The sequence below is a fragment of the Thalassophryne amazonica genome, chromosome 3 (assembly GCF_902500255.1).
Source record: "Thalassophryne amazonica chromosome 3, fThaAma1.1, whole genome shotgun sequence".
Taxonomy (NCBI): domain Eukaryota; kingdom Metazoa; phylum Chordata; class Actinopteri; order Batrachoidiformes; family Batrachoididae; genus Thalassophryne; species Thalassophryne amazonica.
The window spans coordinates 47,774,754-47,794,522 of NC_047105.1; the positions used below are offsets into that span (position 1 = coordinate 47,774,754).

General features: G+C 41.8%; 1 protein-coding gene across 1 annotated transcript in view; it reads left to right on the forward strand.

Moving 5' to 3' along the window:
• Window positions 1-19,769, forward strand: part of slc6a11b (solute carrier family 6 member 11b) — a 163,168-nt gene that overhangs the window by 66,751 nt on the left and 76,648 nt on the right. The window contains exons 8-10 of the mRNA XM_034166193.1: window positions 13,233-13,336; window positions 13,610-13,734; window positions 15,662-15,774. Of these exons, the coding sequence (XP_034022084.1) occupies window positions 13,233-13,336; window positions 13,610-13,734; window positions 15,662-15,774 (342 nt within the window). The remainder of the gene's footprint in view (window positions 1-13,232; window positions 13,337-13,609; window positions 13,735-15,661; window positions 15,775-19,769) is intronic.

Sequence of the window (19,769 nt, forward strand, 5' to 3'; positions counted from 1 at the left end):
TGAATGGTATTGTGGCCTTGTCCTTTGTTTGTTTACTGTTAATGTATTTGTTGAAATACAGTTTTGAAAAAATAAACGTGGGAGAGACAAAAAAAGTCCTTTTTGGTTTGTTTATTTATTTTCCAATTAAAATTAGCTATCACTCCTCAAAATAAAATAACTTCTCAAGGCCAGGGCTTCTCAAAGTCTGGAGACTAATTAGTCACAGCGCAGCAACCGAGGTAAAGGCTGAGCGAGTCTGAGTGAGGTTTGACATTCTATGCGTGAACAGCCGCGGAGGCATCCCGCGTGCGTGTTTGAATGCGGAGAATTGTAGATATCCTTCCGCTCAGCGCTTTGCGGCTTTGCAGCTACAGCGGATTGAGAGGAGGCGGGGGACCTGCTGCCGCTCGATGAGAACAAATACTAGATCAATACGTGCTTTCACTTTTGAGTCGCCAAACACCAGAAAAGTCTCCAGTGACGCCAGGAAAAGCAGCTGGATTTGTCACTACTTGCTTTTGAGAAAACAAGTTGTCAAGAGGGTTTGGAAAGTTGCCAGATTTAGCAAGAAAGTCGCCAAGTTGGTCACACTGTTTTTGGGCATTGTTGTAGTCTCCTTTTTAAAATTATTCATTTTTATTAGAGTTTATTTTGTTTTGTCCTTTAATTCCTGTAAAAGCCCAATATATACGAGGTCTCTTAGAAAAGTATCCGACCTTTTATTTTTTTTCAAAAACCTGATGGATTTGAATCACGTTTGCTTGCATGAGCCAACCTTGAACCTTCGTGCGGATGCGTGAATTTTTTCACACCTGTTGATTGCGTCATTTCCTGGTAAGCAGCCTTTGTGTGAGGTGTGTGTCATGCGCTCGGCGTTTTTTCATTCCAAGGAAAAGACGGAACAACTGGAGCAGCGCGACTGCATCGAATTTTGCCAGAAACTGGGCGACAGCCAGGTGGAAACCATTCGGATTATTCAGACGGCTTTCGGTGATGATGCTATGGGCATCACACAGATTAAGGAGCGGTACAACCGGTTTAAAGACGGCCGCACAATGGTGAAGACTGAGCCACACTCCGGTCGGCCATCAACATGCTGAAATGACCGGATCATTTCCAAAGTGAACGCTGTGATGATGTGGGACGTTGTGTGACTATCCGAGAAATTGTGGAAGAGGTGGATATCAGCACTTTTTCGGCACATTTCACTGTGACAGAAGATTTGGCCATGAAAAGAGTTGCAGCAAAATTCATGCCGATGGCTTCAGCATGAAGCTGATGGCGGAACAAAAGCGCCGCCGTGTTGAAGTCTCACAGGACATGTTGTGACATGCTCACCTCTTCCACAATTTCTCGGATAGTCACACGACTGAAAAGTCACCGAAAGACATCTGAATATTCCGAATGGTGGAAGAGGTGGGCATCATTTTTCGGAGTCCAGCATGTCCTGTAAGACTTCAACGCGGTGGCGCTTTTGCTCCGTCAGCAGCTTCGTGCCGAAACCATCGGCATGAATTTTGCTGCAACTCTTTTCATGGCCAAATCTTCTGTCACAGTGGAATGTGCCGAAAAAGTGCTGATGTCCACCTCTTCCGCAATTTCTCGGATAGTCACACGACGGTCCCGCATCACCACAGCGTTCACTTTGGAAATGATCTGGTCATTTCAGCATGTTGATGGCCGACCGGAGTGTGGCTCGCTCTCCACCATTGTGCGGCCGTCTTTAAACCGGTTGTACCGCCCCTTAATCGTCACCGAAAGCCAGCTGAATAATCCGAATGGTTTCCACCTGGCTGTCGCCCAGTTTCTGGCAAAATTTGATGCAGTCACGCTGCTCCAGTTCCGCCATTTTCCTCGCAAAGAAAATCCGATGAGAGACTACACCCATCCTCACACAAAGGCTGCTTACAAGCAAATGACGCAATCGACAGGCGTGAAAAAATTCACGCATGCGCACGAAGGTTCAAGGTTGGCTCATGCAAGCACGCGTGATTCAAATCCATCAGGTTTTGGAAAAAAAATAAAAAGGTCAGATACTTTTCTAACAGACCTCGTACAGTGAAGCAAATAAGTATTTGACCCACTGTCAATATTGCAAGATTTCCCACCTACAAAGAATGGAGAGGTCTGTCAATTTTATCATAGGTACACTTCAGCTGTGAGAGACACAATCTAAAATAATAATAATAATAATAAAATCAGAAAATCAGAATGTATGATTTTTAAATACTTAATTTGCATTTTATTGCATGAAATAAGTATTTGATCACCTACCAACCAGCAAGAATTCTGTCTCTCACAGACCAGTTAGTTTTTCTTTAAGAAGCCCTCTTATTCTGCATTCGTTACCTGTATAAAAGACACCTGTTTACACGCTCAATCAATCACACTCCAACCTGTCCACCATAGCCAAGACCAAAGAACTGTCCAAGGACACCAGGGACAAAATCGTAGACCTGCACAAGGCTGGGATGGACTACAGGACAACAGGCAAGCAGCTTGGTGAAAAGACAACAACTGTTGCCATAATTGGGCAGCACAGTCTTGTTTGAAGGCAGGGGCTACAGGGGTAAAATATGATGCCTATGACGTAATATCTCTACTTCCGGGGACAGAAACGCGGCACGTTCTCTGAGATTTTGGGTAAATTGCATGCAAACAAAGTGACAATACAAAGAAAAAGTGAACATGGAAAATGAAGTGGAAAGTGAACATGTGTTGTGGTTTGTTTATGACCCGTAGCTCAAACATGTGGAGGCAGTTTTACAGGCGAGAGAATGCAGATACTCTGGCTAGACACGACTGCTCCCATTCATCTCATCTTCCCTTCTCCACTGAGAACCGAAGAAAACGGCACTTTTTGCGACTGCATCGTGATTGCAGCCGAAAACAAAACAGTACACCATTTTTCTGTGCAAAGTTATATTGTATGTTATATTGTATGTATATATTGTGCAACGGGAGCTGTCCCCAAAAGTGATCAAATCCTGCAATATCACGCAGGGTTCAAACGAGATTGGGGTGCGCTATTATTACAAAATGGAAGAAACACAAGATGACTGTCAATCTTCCTTGGTCTGGGGCTCCATGCAAGAGCTTGCCTCATGGGGTAAGGATGATTCTGAGAAAGCCCAGAACGACATGAGAGGACCTGGTCAATGACCTGAAGAGAGCTGGGACCACAGTCACAAAGATTACATTAGTTACACACCACGCCATCATGGTTTAAAATCCTGCAAGACACGCAAAGAACCCCCTGCTCAAGCCAGCACATGTCCAAGCCCATTTGAAGTTCACCAGTGACCATCTGGATGATCCAGAGGAGGAATGGGAGAAGGTCATGTGGTCAGATGACACCAAAATAGAGCTTTTTTCGTGTCAACTCCATTCGCTGTATTTGGAGAATGAGAACAACCCCAAGAACACCATCCCAACCGCGACGCATGGGGGTGGAAACAAAATTTTTGGGGGTGCTTTTCTGCAAATGGGACAGGACAACTGCACTGTACTGAAGGGAGGATCAATCAATCAATCAATTTTTTTATATAGCGCCAAATCACAACAAACAGTTGCCCCAAGGCGCTTTATATTGTAAGGCAAGGCCATACAATAATTATGTAAAACCCCAACGGTCAAAACGACCCCCTGTGAGCAAGCACTTGGCTACAGTGGGAAGGAAAAACTCCCTTTTAACAGGAAGAAACCTCCAGCAGAACCAGGCTCAGGGAGGGGCAGTCTTCTGCTGGGACTGGTTGGGGCTGAGGGAGAGAACCAAGAAAAAGACATGCTGTGGAGGGGAGCAGAGATCAATCACTAATGATTAAATGCAGAGTGGTGCATACAGAGCAAAAAGAGAAAGAAACAGTGCATCATGGGAACCCCCCAGCAGTCTACGTCTATAGCAGCATAACTAAGGGATGGTTCAGGGTCACCTGATCCAGCCCTAACTATAAGCTTTAGCAAAAAGGAAAGTTTTAAGCCTAATCTTAAAAGTAGAGAGGGTGTCTGTCTCCCTGATCTGAATTGGGAGCTGGTTCCACAGGAGAGGAGCCTGAAAGCTGAAGGCTCTGCCTCCCATTCTACTCTTACAAACCCTAGGAACTACAAGTAAGCCTGCAGTCTGAGAGCGAAGCGCTCTATTGGGGTGATATGGTACTACGAGGTCCCTAAGATAAGACGGGACCTGATTATTCAAAACCTTATAAGTAAGAAGAAGAATTTTAAATTCTATTCTAGAATTAACAGGAAGCCAATGAAGAGAGGCCAATATGGGTGAGATATGCTCTCTCCTTCTAGTCCCCGTCAGCACTCTAGCTGCAGCATTTTGAATTAACTGAAGGCTTTTTAGGGAACTTTTAGGACAACCTGATAATAATGAATTACAATAGTCCAGCCTAGAGGAAATAAATGCATGAATTAGTTTTTCAGCATCACTCTGAGACAAGACCTTTCTGATTTTAGAGATATTGCGTAAATGCAAAAAAAGCAGTCCTACATATTTGTTTAATATGCGCTTTGAATGACATATCCTGATCAAAATGACTCCAAGATTTCTCACAGTATTACTAGAGGTCAGGGTAATGCCATCCAGAGTAAGGATCTGGTTAGACACCATGTTTCTAAGATTTGTGGGGCCAAGTACAATAACTTCAGTTTTATCTGAGTTGAGGATGAATGGGGTCATGTATTGTGAGATTTTGACAAACAAACTCCTTCTCTCAGTAAGAGCATTGAAGGTGGATCGTAGCTGGGTCTTCCAACATGACAATAACCCGAAACACACAGCCAGGGCAACTAAGGAGTGCCTCTGTAGAAGCATTTCAAGGTCCTGGAGTGGCCTGGCCAGTCTCCAGACCTGAACGAATACAAAATCTTTGGAGGGAGCTGAAACTCAAAACCTGAACGATCTGGAGAAGATCTGTATGGAGGAGTGGACCAAAATCCCTGCTGCAGTGTGTGCAAACCTGGTGAAAAACTACAGGAAACGTTTGACCTCTGTAACTGTAAATAAAGGCAGCTGCGCGATGTGTAACACCTTCGCACAGCTGCTGTAAAAAAAATAAATAAATAAAAAATAAAAATACATGCTGTAACGGTTTTGTGCACACGGGAACATAGTGCGAGCAGCTGCATCATGTGTAACCACATCGCACAGCTGCTGTAAAAAAAAATAATAATAATAATTCATGCCACCCACACAGGGGTGTAACGATACACAAAAATCATGGTCAAGGTTCAGTTCATTTTTGGTACAGTATGGGAACAAAATGCAAAACACTAATTTGCTTGTTGTTTAAAACCAACAATTTACTGTAACATTATGCAAATAGGACAATAAAAATAATTGCAAAGTGCTGCCTGGTAATAGGTTAAAAAATGTTCTCAAATAAACAACAAATGTATGAACTATTATAAAAAATACATTCCTAGTAAACAGCTTTTAACAAAACCTTTCCACAAGTAAAGAGCAGCACAACGGTTCCAGCATGAAGCCCTGTTCAATTTTACGCAACCTTCCTATTTTTTTTCCAGAAAAATTAACTTGTCCAAAACTGTCACACTCTATAAGAGATTTTTAAAAGAGAGTTAATTTTAAAGAATCCCTTTACTTTTGTACAATTTATTTTATGTTCTATCTCTTTCTATTAACTGTTCATTTAATGTTTGTTAATATATCTTTTTAAATAAAGTTTTGAAAACAAAAACATTGTGGGAGAGGCAAAAAAAGTGAGTAAAACCACCTTAAAAATAGTTAGAACCACAAATAAAATTCTTGTCTTTTTTTATTTGTTTTGCCATTAAAATTGGCCATCACTTACTAAAATAAAATAACTTCTCAAGGCCAGGGCTTCTCAAAGTCTGGGGACTATTTAATCACAGTGCAGCAAACTAGGTGAGTAAGTTGAGCGAGTCAGAGTGAGGAGGATTGTAGATATCCTTCCACTCAGCGCTTTCAGGCTGCTGCAGCGGAGGAGGTGGAGACCCACTGCCACTGGGTGACAACAGAGACTTTCACTTTGAGTCGCCAAACATCAGAAAAGTCTCTGGTAATGCCCGGAAAACTAGTTAAATTTGTCAATAGTCGCTTTTGAGAAAATAAGTCATCAAGAGGGTTTGGAAAGTCACCAGATTTAGCGAGAACAGTCGCTAAGTTGGCACACTGAATGTAAACACACGCAACGTGAAACTCACCCGTGATGTAGCCCTGTACTGAACCGAATGTCCCGTACCGAAACAGTTCAGTACAAATACATGTTGCGCCCTTACACCCACAGTATTCAAACCTGCAATTTCCAAAAGCTCTGACTGCCAGCCAGAAACCATCGCTGTCCTGTAAAACATGCGGGAAAATGCCTGATATCAAGAAGGACATTGATGTATTTAAAAAAAAAACACACGCCATATAAAAACACAGCATTTTATTGAATCCCTCTTATCAAGCGGGCAATACAAGTATGATCCGTCTGTTCCTCTGTAGTTGACCCATGGTCACAGATGTACGGTCATGAAACGGCATGAATGAAAAGCAGGGCACTCTTATCATGTCCACATCTGCTGGCGGCATGTCCAGCCAGCCCCGCGCACATGTCCTACCCAATACGCATCATGTGGAACAGAGCTCACGTGGGTGACGTGACATTCAGATCACCCGCTGCGTGTTATGATCTGACGGTCTGTTTCACCTGGGGTAGCCTGTCAGTGTGCACTCCATGCGCGCGCTTGCTGCAGCCCATTGCTACAGCGATATACATTTTTATGTATGTCCACGTGAGAACAGCAAGCAGACACGTGCATCACAGTGGACAGTTGTTTGTTCATGTCCGTCCAAACACAGTACGTGTTCTCCAACTGGGACGTCCAGAACCACAGATTTCCACAGCTGCTCCTGTTGGAGGACACACCCCCTGTCAGTTCAACGCACACACCAACGTGTCACTGTGTCTGTTTGCAAAGCCACACTCACGGGGGCACTTAGACAAATTTCACATCCAGCTCAAACGTGATTCTCTGCTGACTGTTGTGCTAATAGTGCGAATGGCCACACATTTTGTAAGTGACAAGTGAGTGGTGTTAGATGTCCGTGCGTGTGATCTGAAATTTGGGTGACATCTGCTGCGACAGGGTTGGAATGGGCTCTCACAGGGCACTCTCTGTCTTTCAGCTGCTGGTGTGCACAAATAGTTGTAGCAACAGGTGCACGAGGCCTTGGAGACAGCTTTGATTTTGCACGTATTGCATACGATTCCTGCTTCATGCACAATTCAGGTGCAATTTGACCACATTCGTACATGTGTGTACATCCCTTAGGGGCCACTTCATGTGTGAAGTGGCCCTAAGGAATGTAAAGTTCCTGTGCAGCAGCCATCCATGTTTATTCTCCTTCCACCAAACAGTGAATGGAACGGAGTTACTGAAACGTAGTATGAATATCACTGCACTGAACGTCTTTGCATCTACTTTTAAAATGTTAATTTATTATTCATGCTGCCGCACTGTGTGCCTCCCAGAGGAAGCACAAACAGCTGAGCTGAAGCATAATTTTATTATGAAGCCACTGAGAGTTTGAAAATCAGATAGATGAGAGGCACCAAAAGAAACCTTGATTACAGGCACATAAACGCTACCTTATTGGCATTGGCTTGTAATTTGGAATTTGCTAAGGTTGTTTTTTTTTTTTTAATGATATTGTTAAACCTAGTGTCTTTATGTGGAAGTAGATTTTTAAACTGTAAATTGCATTAAGATGTCAGTCAGATGCACCTAAAGGTGCTGACGTATTTGATTTCATGTCTGTATTATTTTTTATACAGGTATTTAAAATACTTGTTACAGGATATATTTATTTAAGTTTTATCACTTAACCCAAGATGGCTTGCCTCTTTAAAACATCATGGAAGATTCAAGATGACTCCCAGAAATTTCTGGAATTACTTGTAAAAGCTGCTGGATGACTAATTGGAACAATTCAGTGGTAACTGGGGAAACTGTGGTTACACTTAATTACATACATGTGAACCAGTGCTTTCTAGTATTTAATGGCAGGAAAATTAATCTGAGAATAAAACAAGGCAACCAGAGCATAACATTGGATCTCCACAAAGTCCGATTCCTCCTTAGAAGACACCACGAAAGGAATAATGATGCCATAAGCAATTGGACATTCCAATATACGAGGGTAGCTGAAAAGTTCTAAGGCTCACTATAATGCAGTTAATGCATTACTCCTTCATGGGGAGCCTTAACAAGTTTGTTGGCCATATTGAATTGGTATCATTGAGGAAGTAGGTTTCATCACGAGAAGATGATAGCTAAGGAATCAATTGAGAACCCTTCATAACCATGATAAAAAAGCCTGTTAACAACGGACAATGCAATTACTCTAAACGTAAGATGAAAAACCTCAACAAATGTACTGTTGATCACCACGACAAAGTCCAAGCCATTTTGATGAATGACTTGCTCTTTGGCCACAAGGCTTTGAGGTGGGAGTGCTCTCCTACAGGAAGATGATGTCAGATTTCTATAAGTCCTTCATTCAGTTCTTATTTATGTTCCTGAGGTTCTGGTGACCCTTTAGTATAAACATTTGTTGAGTAATAGGGAATAATTTGGGCCTTCTTCCTCACCTGTTACAAGTCTGTGTGGTCCAAAGCTTCTAACTTTGTATAGTGCCAACTCACACATAACTTTCCCCAAAGGTGCTACACAAGAGTAAGGTTTATTAATGACACCCCTGAGGCAAGCACATAGGCAACAGTGATAAGGAAAAAAAAAGCAGACCACAATCAGAGGGGTGACCATCTGCTTTGGGCATACTGCCAATAACTTGTATTGAATCTTGGGCAGCATGGTGTCTTAGTGGTTAGCACTGTTGCCTCACAATAAGGTGAATTGGAAACTAATGTCTTAAATGTCTGTAGTTGTGTGTCCGGGTATGAATGTCTTTATCTATATGTGGCCCTGCGACAGACTGGTGTCCTGTCTATGTGTACCCCCACCGCATGCCCTATGACTGCTGGGATAGGCTCTGTGACCCTTAATTGGAGTAAGCAGTTGAAGATGAGTGCGTGGACTGAATCTCAAGGTGGCTCATAGGAAGCAACTGTACTTGTGGAGATACAATATTATGCACCTAAAGCATTGGCTTAATTATTTTTAACCTTTATATTGAAGACTACTTTTATTTATTTTCTGAAATGTGCTCTGTTCTCAAAACAGTACATGAAGCGGTCTCTCTCCCTCCCTCTCTCTGTCTCACTGTCTCTTTAGAATGCTGAAACAAGAAACATGGGATGTTTAAGTACGTTTATGAGTGCAAGAGTACTGGCAATTTTTTTTTTTTTAGGGGGGCATACAGTAGACGCTGAAGTTTAAGACTTGCTGTTATGAGCCCTGACGAGGCAGTAGTGCGTCCCACTGTACGTCTGCAAAGGCGAGTGCCGTTTAAACAACTGACTGTGGTTCGCTTTAAATGTGCACTCCGTATTTAAAGCGAACCACAGTCAGTCTATTTCAGATGATCAGCGTGAACCTTCTTTCTCTTAATAGGCTTTATTTTACTCTGTGTGTCGCGTTGGAAAGCTGTAGCTTTTGGTGCTACATTGATTAGCTCTTACATGACTTATCCTCATGTTGTAATTAGGATGGGTTAAATGTGTATAAACGCAACACTTTTGGTTTTGCTCCCATTTTGTATGAGATGAACTCAAAGATCTAAAACTTTTTCCACATACACAATATCACCATTTCCCTCAAATATTGTTCACAAACCAGTCTAAATCTGTGATAGTGAGCACTTCTCCTTCGCTGAGATAATCCATCCCACCTCACAGGTGTGCCATACCAAGATGCTGATTAGACACCATGATTAGTGCACAGGTGTGCCTTAGACTGCCCACAATAAAAGGCCACTCTGAAAGGTGCAGTTTTATCACACAGCACAATGCCACAGATGTCGCAAGATTTGAGGGAGCGTGCAATTGGCATGCTGACAGCAGGAATGTCAACCAGAGCTGTTGCTCGTGTATTGAATGTTCATTTCTCTACCATAAGCTGTCTCCAAAGGCGTTTCAGAGAATTTGGCAGTACATCCAATCAGCCTCACAACCGCAGACCACGTGTAACCACACCAGCCCAGGACCTCCACATCCAGCATGTTCACCTCCAAGATCGTCTGACACCAGCCACTCGGACAGCTGCTGAAACAATCGGTTTGCATAACCAAAGAATTTCTGCACAAACTGTCAGAAACCGTCTCAGGGAAGCTCATCTGCATGCTCGTCGTCCTCATCGGGGTCTCGACCTGACTCCAGTTCGTCGTCGTAACCGACTTGAGTGGGCAAATGCTCACATTCGCTGGCGTTCGGCACGTTGGAGAGGTGTTCTCTTCATGGATGATGCGAAGGAGATGTGTTGCACTCCATGAGGCAAATGGTGGTCACACCAGATACTGACTGGTATCCCCCCAATAAAACAAAACTGCACCTTTCAGAGTGGCCTTTTATTGTGGGCAGTCTAAGGCACACCTGTGCACTAATCATGGTGTCTAATCAGCATCTTGGTATGGCACACCTGTGAGGTGGGATGGATTATCTCAGCAAAGGAGAAGTGCTCACTATCACAGATTTAGACTGGTTTGTGAACAATATTTGAGGAAATGGTGATATTGTGTATGTGGAAAAAGTTTTAGATCTTTGAGTTCATCTCATACAAAATGGGAGCAAAACCAAAAGTGTTGCGTTTATATTTTTGTTGAGTATATATATATATATATATATATATATATTAGGTTAGGTTAGGTTAAACTTTATTGGGAAATTTGTCTTGGGCTCACAGTGTTGTTTAACACATAAACAACATTCACAACATTTAACATCCGAACACACAGACAACATTACAACAGTCAGCTGGTCTGCACAATTTCAACAAAAGGAATATGACCATGTCATGATATTGCACAATCCCAAGTAAAGTGCATTTGCAAATAAAGTGACTTCAGTATATTGCACGTGCCCAATAAATAACATAATTACAATTCAACAATTAAAAAGAAAAAAAAAAAACACATTCCTACTGTCTTGTCTTATTTAACAAAACCACTGACATGGGAACAAAAGAGAGTTTAAACCTATTACTGCGGTGCTTGATCGCACGATAGCGCCTCCCAGAAGGTAGCAGAGTGTATTCACTGTGCAGTGGATGGGAGGGTTCTCTGGTTATGGCTTTGGCTTGTGCCAGGACAGAGGTTTCAAAAATTGTCTGGAGAGAAGGAAACTCCTTCTGTCCTATGATTTTCATTGCATTTTTTACAAGCTGTCCTATTTTGGTTTTACCCTGCACTGTGAGTGAGCCAAACCAGGCCACATTCCATACCTAATGAGGCTCTCCAGCACCGCATTATAAAACAAACCATGATTCGGGTGCTCACACCAAACAATCTCAGTCTTCTGAGGAAGTGGAGTCTTTGGGAAAATTTCTTACATAAGAAATCCCCATGCACATTCCACCTCAGAAGATTATCCACATAGACGCCCAGATATTTCACTGACTCCACCTGTTCTATCTCCCTGTCTCCGATGATTACTGGATCATGGGACAGGAGTCTTTTTGGATCAAATGCCATTTCTTTGGTTTTAACCCCATTTAGAGTCAAGTGGTGCTCCTCACACCAAGACTGAAAGGAGTCGATTTCATTAAAATAAACTGACAGACTTTCACCAACTGAAAGTAAGCTCACAATAGTTGTGTCGTCTGAGAATTTCAAGATTTTATTACTTGGATTTATGCTCCTACAGCCATTGGTGTATAGGGTGAAAAGAATAGGAGAGCTTACAGCCCCTTGAGGCACTCCTGTACTGCAGGATTGTGCTTTAGACAAGGAGTTGTTTACTCTAGCTTGCTGTGACCTATTAGTTAAAAAAGAGTAAAACCACCTAACAAGGGAGGAGCTAACATTAAGATCTCTCAGTTTTTGGACTAAAAGATGAGGGCGAACTGTGTCAAAGGCTGACGAGAAATCAGCAAATAACACACGTGCGTAACAATCAGCATTCTCTAAGTGCTTATAAATCATGTGTGACATACACACAATGGCATCTGTAGTGCCAAGTCCCTGCTTATATGCAAATTGTAAATATATATATATGAGACAAAGTTTCTATTCTATTCATGCTCTGGTCTTCTTATTTTTTTCTGGGGATGTTACAGCGCCTGGCGTATGCACTACAACATTAAACAGAGCTTTGAGGCACAGAATTTGCCTTGAATAATTTTTTGTAATCGAATTATTTGAGTTACTCGACTAATCGTTTCAGCCCTAGATAAAAATGTGAGATACATTCAAGAAGTATCTAAATTTTGACCACAAAAAAACACAATTACTCGCTGGCAGGTCTGAAATCCTAATCCCATTTGAAGTAGTCTCCTTGTGATTGCACACAAGTCTCCAGTGGTTATGCGATTGTTGGAAGCATTTCTGGAAGGTCTCTTTTCAAATGGTGTCCAGCTGGGCCGTTGCATTCTGCATGATGTCTTTTAGTCGTTTTTAGTGTCTTTTGATCTTGGGGAACAGCCAAAAATCACAGGGAGCCATGTCAGGAGAATAGGGAGCCTGACAAAACAGGAGTGCTGTGTTTGGCCAGGAAAGCCTGAATCATTTGAGTACAATGGGCAGTGGCACTGCGGCCATACATGACCAAAGTCATGGGCATTTTGGCTTGTGGATGGCCTACTGGAATGTGCTTTACTCTCCACTGATGTAAGCCCATTTTTGAAGCAGTTATATTGCCATTCTTTTATTGGTGTTATGCCCATGGCATCATTGTCAAAAGCCTGCTGAATCTTGCGAATGGTTTCCTCTTGGGTATCACCAAGCATTTGGCAAAATTTGATGCACTAGCTTTGCTCTAGTTGTTTCGTGATGTTACGGCAAATGAGAATCTGACGGGTGCTCAGTACACATGTTCACTCTAAGGCTGATTGCTAGCAATGATGTGCTCTGTGGGCGGGGAAAAAATTCACACGTGCAAGAAGGCTCCCCACACCTCCCCCCAAATGACAACTTGCACGCTTCATTTGTTTCTGTGGGATTAAACAAGGTTTTGCAAGTACCTCGTAGCTATCCTAGTTGACTTAATACACATATTATTTAAATGGAATATTTGTTTGAGGAAAAATGACTTTGGAAGATTTTAGCCATGTCATATATAAACTTGTATCTGTTAGTATATTTATTCATTCTTTCCCATCAGGTGTGGGTGGATGCAGGAACCCAAATTTTCTTCTCCTATGCCATCTGTTTGGGTTGTCTGACTGCTCTTGGAAGTTATAATGCCTACGACAATAACTGCTACAGGTAAAAAGGTGGATGTGATTGATTAAGAATAATCAGCTGAATGAATGGAGAAAATGTCACTTGCAGAATAATATGTTAAAATGTGTTTTCTGTCAGTGTATATGTTGTAGGTTTTCAGCATCATGTGATGAATTTAAAAGGAACAACTACTAAAGTCACATATAAATATTTTGCAGAGAAACCCCTAACGTCTTGCATCAGACTCAGTAATTGTGCCTGTGTGTGTAACTAAGGCCCAGGAATCAGTGTGACCTCTTTTTTTGTCCTCCTCAGGGACTGCATCATGTTGTGTTGTTTGAACAGCGGAACCAGCTTTGTGGCAGGATTTGCCATCTTTTCGGTGCTGGGCTTCATGGCCTACGAACAGAATGTTCCCATCGAGGCTGTGGCAGAATCTGGTGAGACAGGAAGGGATAACCTACTTAACCGTTGTGTCTAAATCAAAATCTGAACCAGAACCAGCATTTACGACAATAATGTAGCCCTTAGAGTATGTCACTACACCAACAAAGATCATGGAAAACACCTAAATAATGTCCCAAAAAACCAGTCTGTGTCTGTGAAGCAAATACATCCCACCCTAAAAACAATAGAAAGCCTTCATAGGTTTTTTTCCTTGAGCCTTCATATTGTGTCAAAGTGGATAAACTGAACCTATCAGTATATAACTGCACCCTCCTCACTAAGGCTCTTAGACCTCACCATTATGATTTATTCAAGTCAATACGAAATATTCAGTGAATGTGACAGAGCAACAGAAGATGTGGAGTGTTACACAGTGAGCACTGAAATGAATGTTTTAGATTCATTTAGATGCTCACTTGGTGCCATCTTCTAGGAGATGGCACCAAGTCTTATTTTGATCCCAGTCCATGTTTTTACATTCTGGATACTGCAGTGGTCTAGAGAAGCTACAACATGTCCAAATTAAGAAAGACAACACTATCAAATGCAGAAAGTGCATATAAAAAAACACCCACATCAATACAATACAAATACAGCAACATCAATTCTACAAAAGATATTGGTATTAAAAAAAATGTATTGACAAAACACAAAGAATACAAATTTCACCTACCATGTGAAAGAATTTAATTTGATAGTGTGTCTGCTGTAAATTCACACACACACACAAAAACAGACACTGCAAAAAGCCACAACATAACAGAAGTACAAGCAAGATAAAGGAGATTTCTGTCTGGAAACTAGAAACTGTTTGAAATCTGTTTTCATCTCATGTCTGTCCATTTGAACCACACATGCTGTTATGTTTATCAGCAGTCATTAAAGTTGATTTTATTGTTGTATTTTTGTTTCTTTTTTAAGCAGGAGTCTTAATTCTCTTTAAAATTATACATATGTAAATGATCCCATGGAACTAAACACTAGTCCACCTTCTTTAATGGTGGCATTTTAGCATCAGCGATGTGTCAGATTTGTTCTAACAGGTTTACCAGAGAGGTTATCAATCAGTTTCAATCAGTTTTATTTATATAGCGCCAAATCACAACAAACAGTTGCCCCAAGGCGCTTTATATTGTAAGGCAAGGCCATACATAATTACGTAAAAACCCCAACGGTCAAAATGACCCCTGTGAGCAAGCACTTGGCGACAGTGGGAAGGAAAAACTCCTTTTAACAGGAAGAAACCTCCAGCAGAACCAGGCTCAGGGAGGGGCAGTCTTCTGCTGGGACTGGTTGAGGCTGAGGGAGAGAACCAGGAAAAAGACATGCTGTGGAGGGGAGCAGAGATCAATCACTAATGATTAAATGCAGAGTGGTGCATACAGAGCAAAAAGAGAAAGAAACACTCAGTGCATCATGGGAACCCCCCAGCAGTCTAAGTCTATAGCAGCATAACTAAGGGATGGTTCAGGGTCCTGATCCCCCTAACTATAAGCTTTAGCAAAAAGGAAAGTTTTAAGCCTAATCTTAAAAGTAGAGAGGGTGTCTGTCTCCCTGATCTGAATTGGGAGCTGGTTCCACAGGAGAGGAGCCTGAAAGCTGAAGGCTCTGCCTCCCATTCTACTCTTACAAACCCTTATGTTATGTTTATACTTTTGTGTAGATTTGGTTTGTTAGATCATTACTCAAAAATTAATTAGCTGATTTCCAGAACTTGGGATACAAACTATATTACTTTGGGTAGTTCTGAATTTTTAATCGCCTGACAGCACTAATTAAACTTAATTATTTTACAGAAAATACCAGTTTTATAATGTGTGTTGTGACTGTTGCATATTTGTCTTAAGTGTATCAGAAAACCACTTGACTAACTGTTTGTCTGGATAACACCTCTTTCTGGATGTATGTTCTGTGGTGCAGGTCCTGGTCTTGCATTTATTGCGTACCCTAAAGCTGTGACAATGATGCCTCTGTCTCCTCTTTGGGCCTGCCTCTTCTTCATGATGCTCATCTTCCTTGGCCTGGACAGTCAGGTGACAGAATAATAAGATTAAAAACGGTTGGCTTAATAATTAACTTGACTGTTGAACACCTGGACCCAACTGAGCAAGGAAAAAAAATGAAATGGTTCATGTTTGAGTACTTCAGTCATTTTAATGTTGTGCACCTCTATATGGAGATTTGGCACATTAATTAGTAATTAAACAGTTTGTTTTAAATGGAGGTTTTTCACCCAGCGTCATGAATGATGTTGTTTTATTTGTCAGTTTGTGTGTCGAGAGTTTAGTGACGGCTGTAGTGGACATGTACCCAGAGACCTTCAGGCGAGGTTACCGCAGAGAGCTGCTCATACTTGGGATGTCTGTTGCCTCTTTCCTTATTGGACTCATCATGTGTATGGAGGTAATACACAGCTGCTTCAAACACAAAATGCAATTTTTAAATACCGTGAAAAACAAATAAAAAATTCACTCAAAAAAAAAAAAACATAATTAATCAGTGCAACATTGATCTGGAATGCAAACACAATCACGGGTAACCACTATATCACCGCTACTATATCATGTTGTACAGGACAAGTTAAAAATACTCCACTAAACAGGCTATTAGAAGTATGTGGTGGCATGGAGAGGGTCCCTACGGCGGTAAACCTGTGCATGTTTATCTCACTGAGGACTTGATTAACTAAGATCCCATAGAACAAGTATTAAATTGCATGGGCTTTCCAAATGCTGGGTTGGAGAACATTTTGCGGGTGATTTACTAACAGTGACACGAGTAACACGTTACTTAGGGCCCCTTCACATATAGCATAAATAAGTAGGAATCAGGGCAAATCTTATCGAGTGGACAATACAAGTACGATTCCTCTGTGCCTTTGTATATGATCCATGGTCACAGATGTACAGTCATAAAATGACATGAATGAAGCAGTGTGCTCTTATTATGTCCAGCCGGGTATATAAATAATCAATACAATCACCGGACTCTGACAGATTAGATATTGATGTATAATTAGTGAAAATCACTGGGTTGATATAAATAATAAATAAAAGGCAATCCAATACAAAACCCTATGCTTAAATAACCCTGGTTAAATAAAAAATAGATGCCACTCGCGGGATTCGAACCTGCAGTTTACAAAAGCGCTGATTAACAGACGGAAACTTGACCACTGCATGACAATCGCTGTCTTATAACAGGAGCATAAAATACTTAGTGGTCATTCATTTTAGTTATTTGGCATGGTACGTGTTGGGGGAGAGCGTGACATACGCACACGTATGATACACACGCACACCACGTGTGTTGCTTTTTGCAACGCCACACTTTGGGAGCACTTAGACAAATTTCACCTCCAGCTCTAAAGTGATCACTTGCTAACTACTTTCATGCTGACAGCACAAATGACCACACATTTTCTAAGTGTCCAGCGAGCAGTGTTGGATGTTCATGTGTGTTACCTGGAATCTGGCCGCCACCTGCCACAAGAGGAATCAAATGGGCTCGCACAGGACACTATCTTTCAACCGCTGCTGCACGCGAATAGTTGTAGCAACAGGTGTACAAGGCATTAGAGACAGCTCCTATTTATCACGAATAGCATGCAATTCCTCCTTAGTGCTCTAGTCGGCTTCAATCATGTTATGTGTGAAGGGGTCCTTAGTAACGCGTTACTCTAATCTGACCACTTTTTTCAGTAATCTAAGGCGTTAATATTTCCAAATCAATAATCAGATTAAGTTAATTCTCCAAGTCACTGTGCATTACTATTATTTTGTATTGTGGGTCAATCACAGCATTAAAACTGGCCCATGAGCAGGGGGAGTTTGGGGTTCGGTTATTGCCCACGTCGCCCACTTTCAGCGAGCTGTTCATGCGCTGTGCAGCAGCTCCCAGTTGAAAAACAGTTGTCTCTCAAAGTGTGGTGAAGCTCAGAGCTATGATTTTGCAAAGACATTTATACACTTTTTTCTTTAAAACTCTGAGCCGCTCTGTGTGTCCTCACTAAAAACTGTTGATCTGCAACCGTTACAAATTCTAATGCTTTTTTCCACCCAAAAGCACCTAAAGTCTCTTTCTGAGGATGACATGATGTTAAAAACGCTGATAAAACTTCTTACCTGTCAATCTGGTCATGTTTTCTGCAGAAATAAACATTATCCATTCTTTGCTCAGACAGCAAGCCAGGGGTGAATCCATGCGGGAAGTGAGCATGGGTGGGGGTGTGGGTTACGGCTCCCCACACACCCCTAGACTAAAGGTTCACTTTTGGAGACTTTTTTATTGTGAGCACTCCTTGTGGGAGGGTCGTCTAGCCCCCGTCGGAATTCCTTTGTCTGAGAAGTTGCTGAGAGACTGGCGCTTTGTTTGATCAAAATTTTTTCTAAACCTGTGAGACACATCGAAGTGGACACGGTTCGAAAAATTAAGCTGGTTTTCAGTGAAAATTTTAACGGCTGATGAGAGATTTTGAGGTGATTCTGTCGCTTTAAGGACTTCCCACGGTGCGAGACGTCGCGCAGCGCTCTCAGGCGGCGTCGTCAGCCTGTTCAAGCTGAAAACCTCCACATTTCAGGTTCTATTGATCCAGGACGTCGTGAGAGAACAGAGAAGTTTCAGAAGAAGTCTGTTTCAGCATTTTATCCGGATATTCCACTGTTAAAGGAGATTTTTTTAATGAAAGACGTGCGGACGGGTCCGCGCGTCGGGACGCAGCCGCCGCGACGCTCCGCCACAGGAAAACACCTCTGTTGGAAGCCTTAAGGACAAGTTGGAACATGTCCTGCTGTTAAACAATTTCTCATATACTCACTCCACTGAAAGCCATCAAAAGCCGCCTGGATTTACAAATGGTTATCAACACGGAGGTGTTTTTCCTGTGCCGCCGCACCGCGTCCTGGATCAATAGAGCCTGAAATGTGGAGGTTTTCAGCTTGAACAGGCTGACGACGGCGGCTGAGAGCGCTGAGCGACGTCTCGCACCGTGGGAAGTCCTTAAAGCGACAGAATCACCTCAAAATCTCTCATCAGCCGTTAAAATTTTCACTGAAAACCAGCTTAATTTTTCGAACCGTGTCCACTTCGATGTGTCTCACAGGTTTAGAAAAAATTTTGATCAAACAACACGCCAGTCTCTCAGCAACTTCTCAGACAAAGGAATTCCGACGAGGGGCTGGACGACTCCTCCCACAAGGAGTGCTCACAGGCGAATGACGTCACCGACAGGCGTGGAAAAACTCACGCATGCGCACGAGGGTTCAAGCATGTCTGACGTAAAAACATATGAATGAAATCCATATAGTTTTTGAAAAAAATTACTTTACTTTATTGACAGCCCTCGTATTTGGTTGTCATCTTCAACATCACTTACTGTAATCAAGAATGTATGTAATCAAGCCTAAATGTTACGTTTACTGAACAACAATGGAATTCTGCTTTGTTTCTTCTTCATGCGTCATCCATCTGTGCTCGTCACAAACTGATTTAATGTAACGTTCTTTTTAGGGTTCACTATACCCAGTGGTGGGCACAGCTAACCAAAAGTTAGCTTCGATAACAGCTAACTGAAAAGTTATCTTTTATAATGCTTAATCAATAAACCACCAAAAAATTTATTGGAAGCTACAGCTAACCGCTAACTTTCCGTATTGTCTGCGGTACACTCTCAGTTACTGACAAGCCAAATTTGAGTTTAAACACCACCAATACTTCTGATAGAATCAAAGGCGCTCACAAACCCAAACACAGCCAATGAATCGGCGCTTCTCTTTTTGTGCCTTGTCCACTGCTGTAAATGTCATTTACCATGACAGCATACAGTGGTCCAGCCGTGAGGCAGATGTCTTGAAAAGGAAAGCAGGTTTGACTTATGGTTTTGATTTATAAACCAAATTAATCCAGATAGTTTAACTACATTAATGTCAAGTCTGTCATTTGTACAAGTGAAATATAACACATATCTTTTAATTTTTAAATATGCACTAATTCTGAAGTTTTACATATTAACACACACGCCAAACTGCAT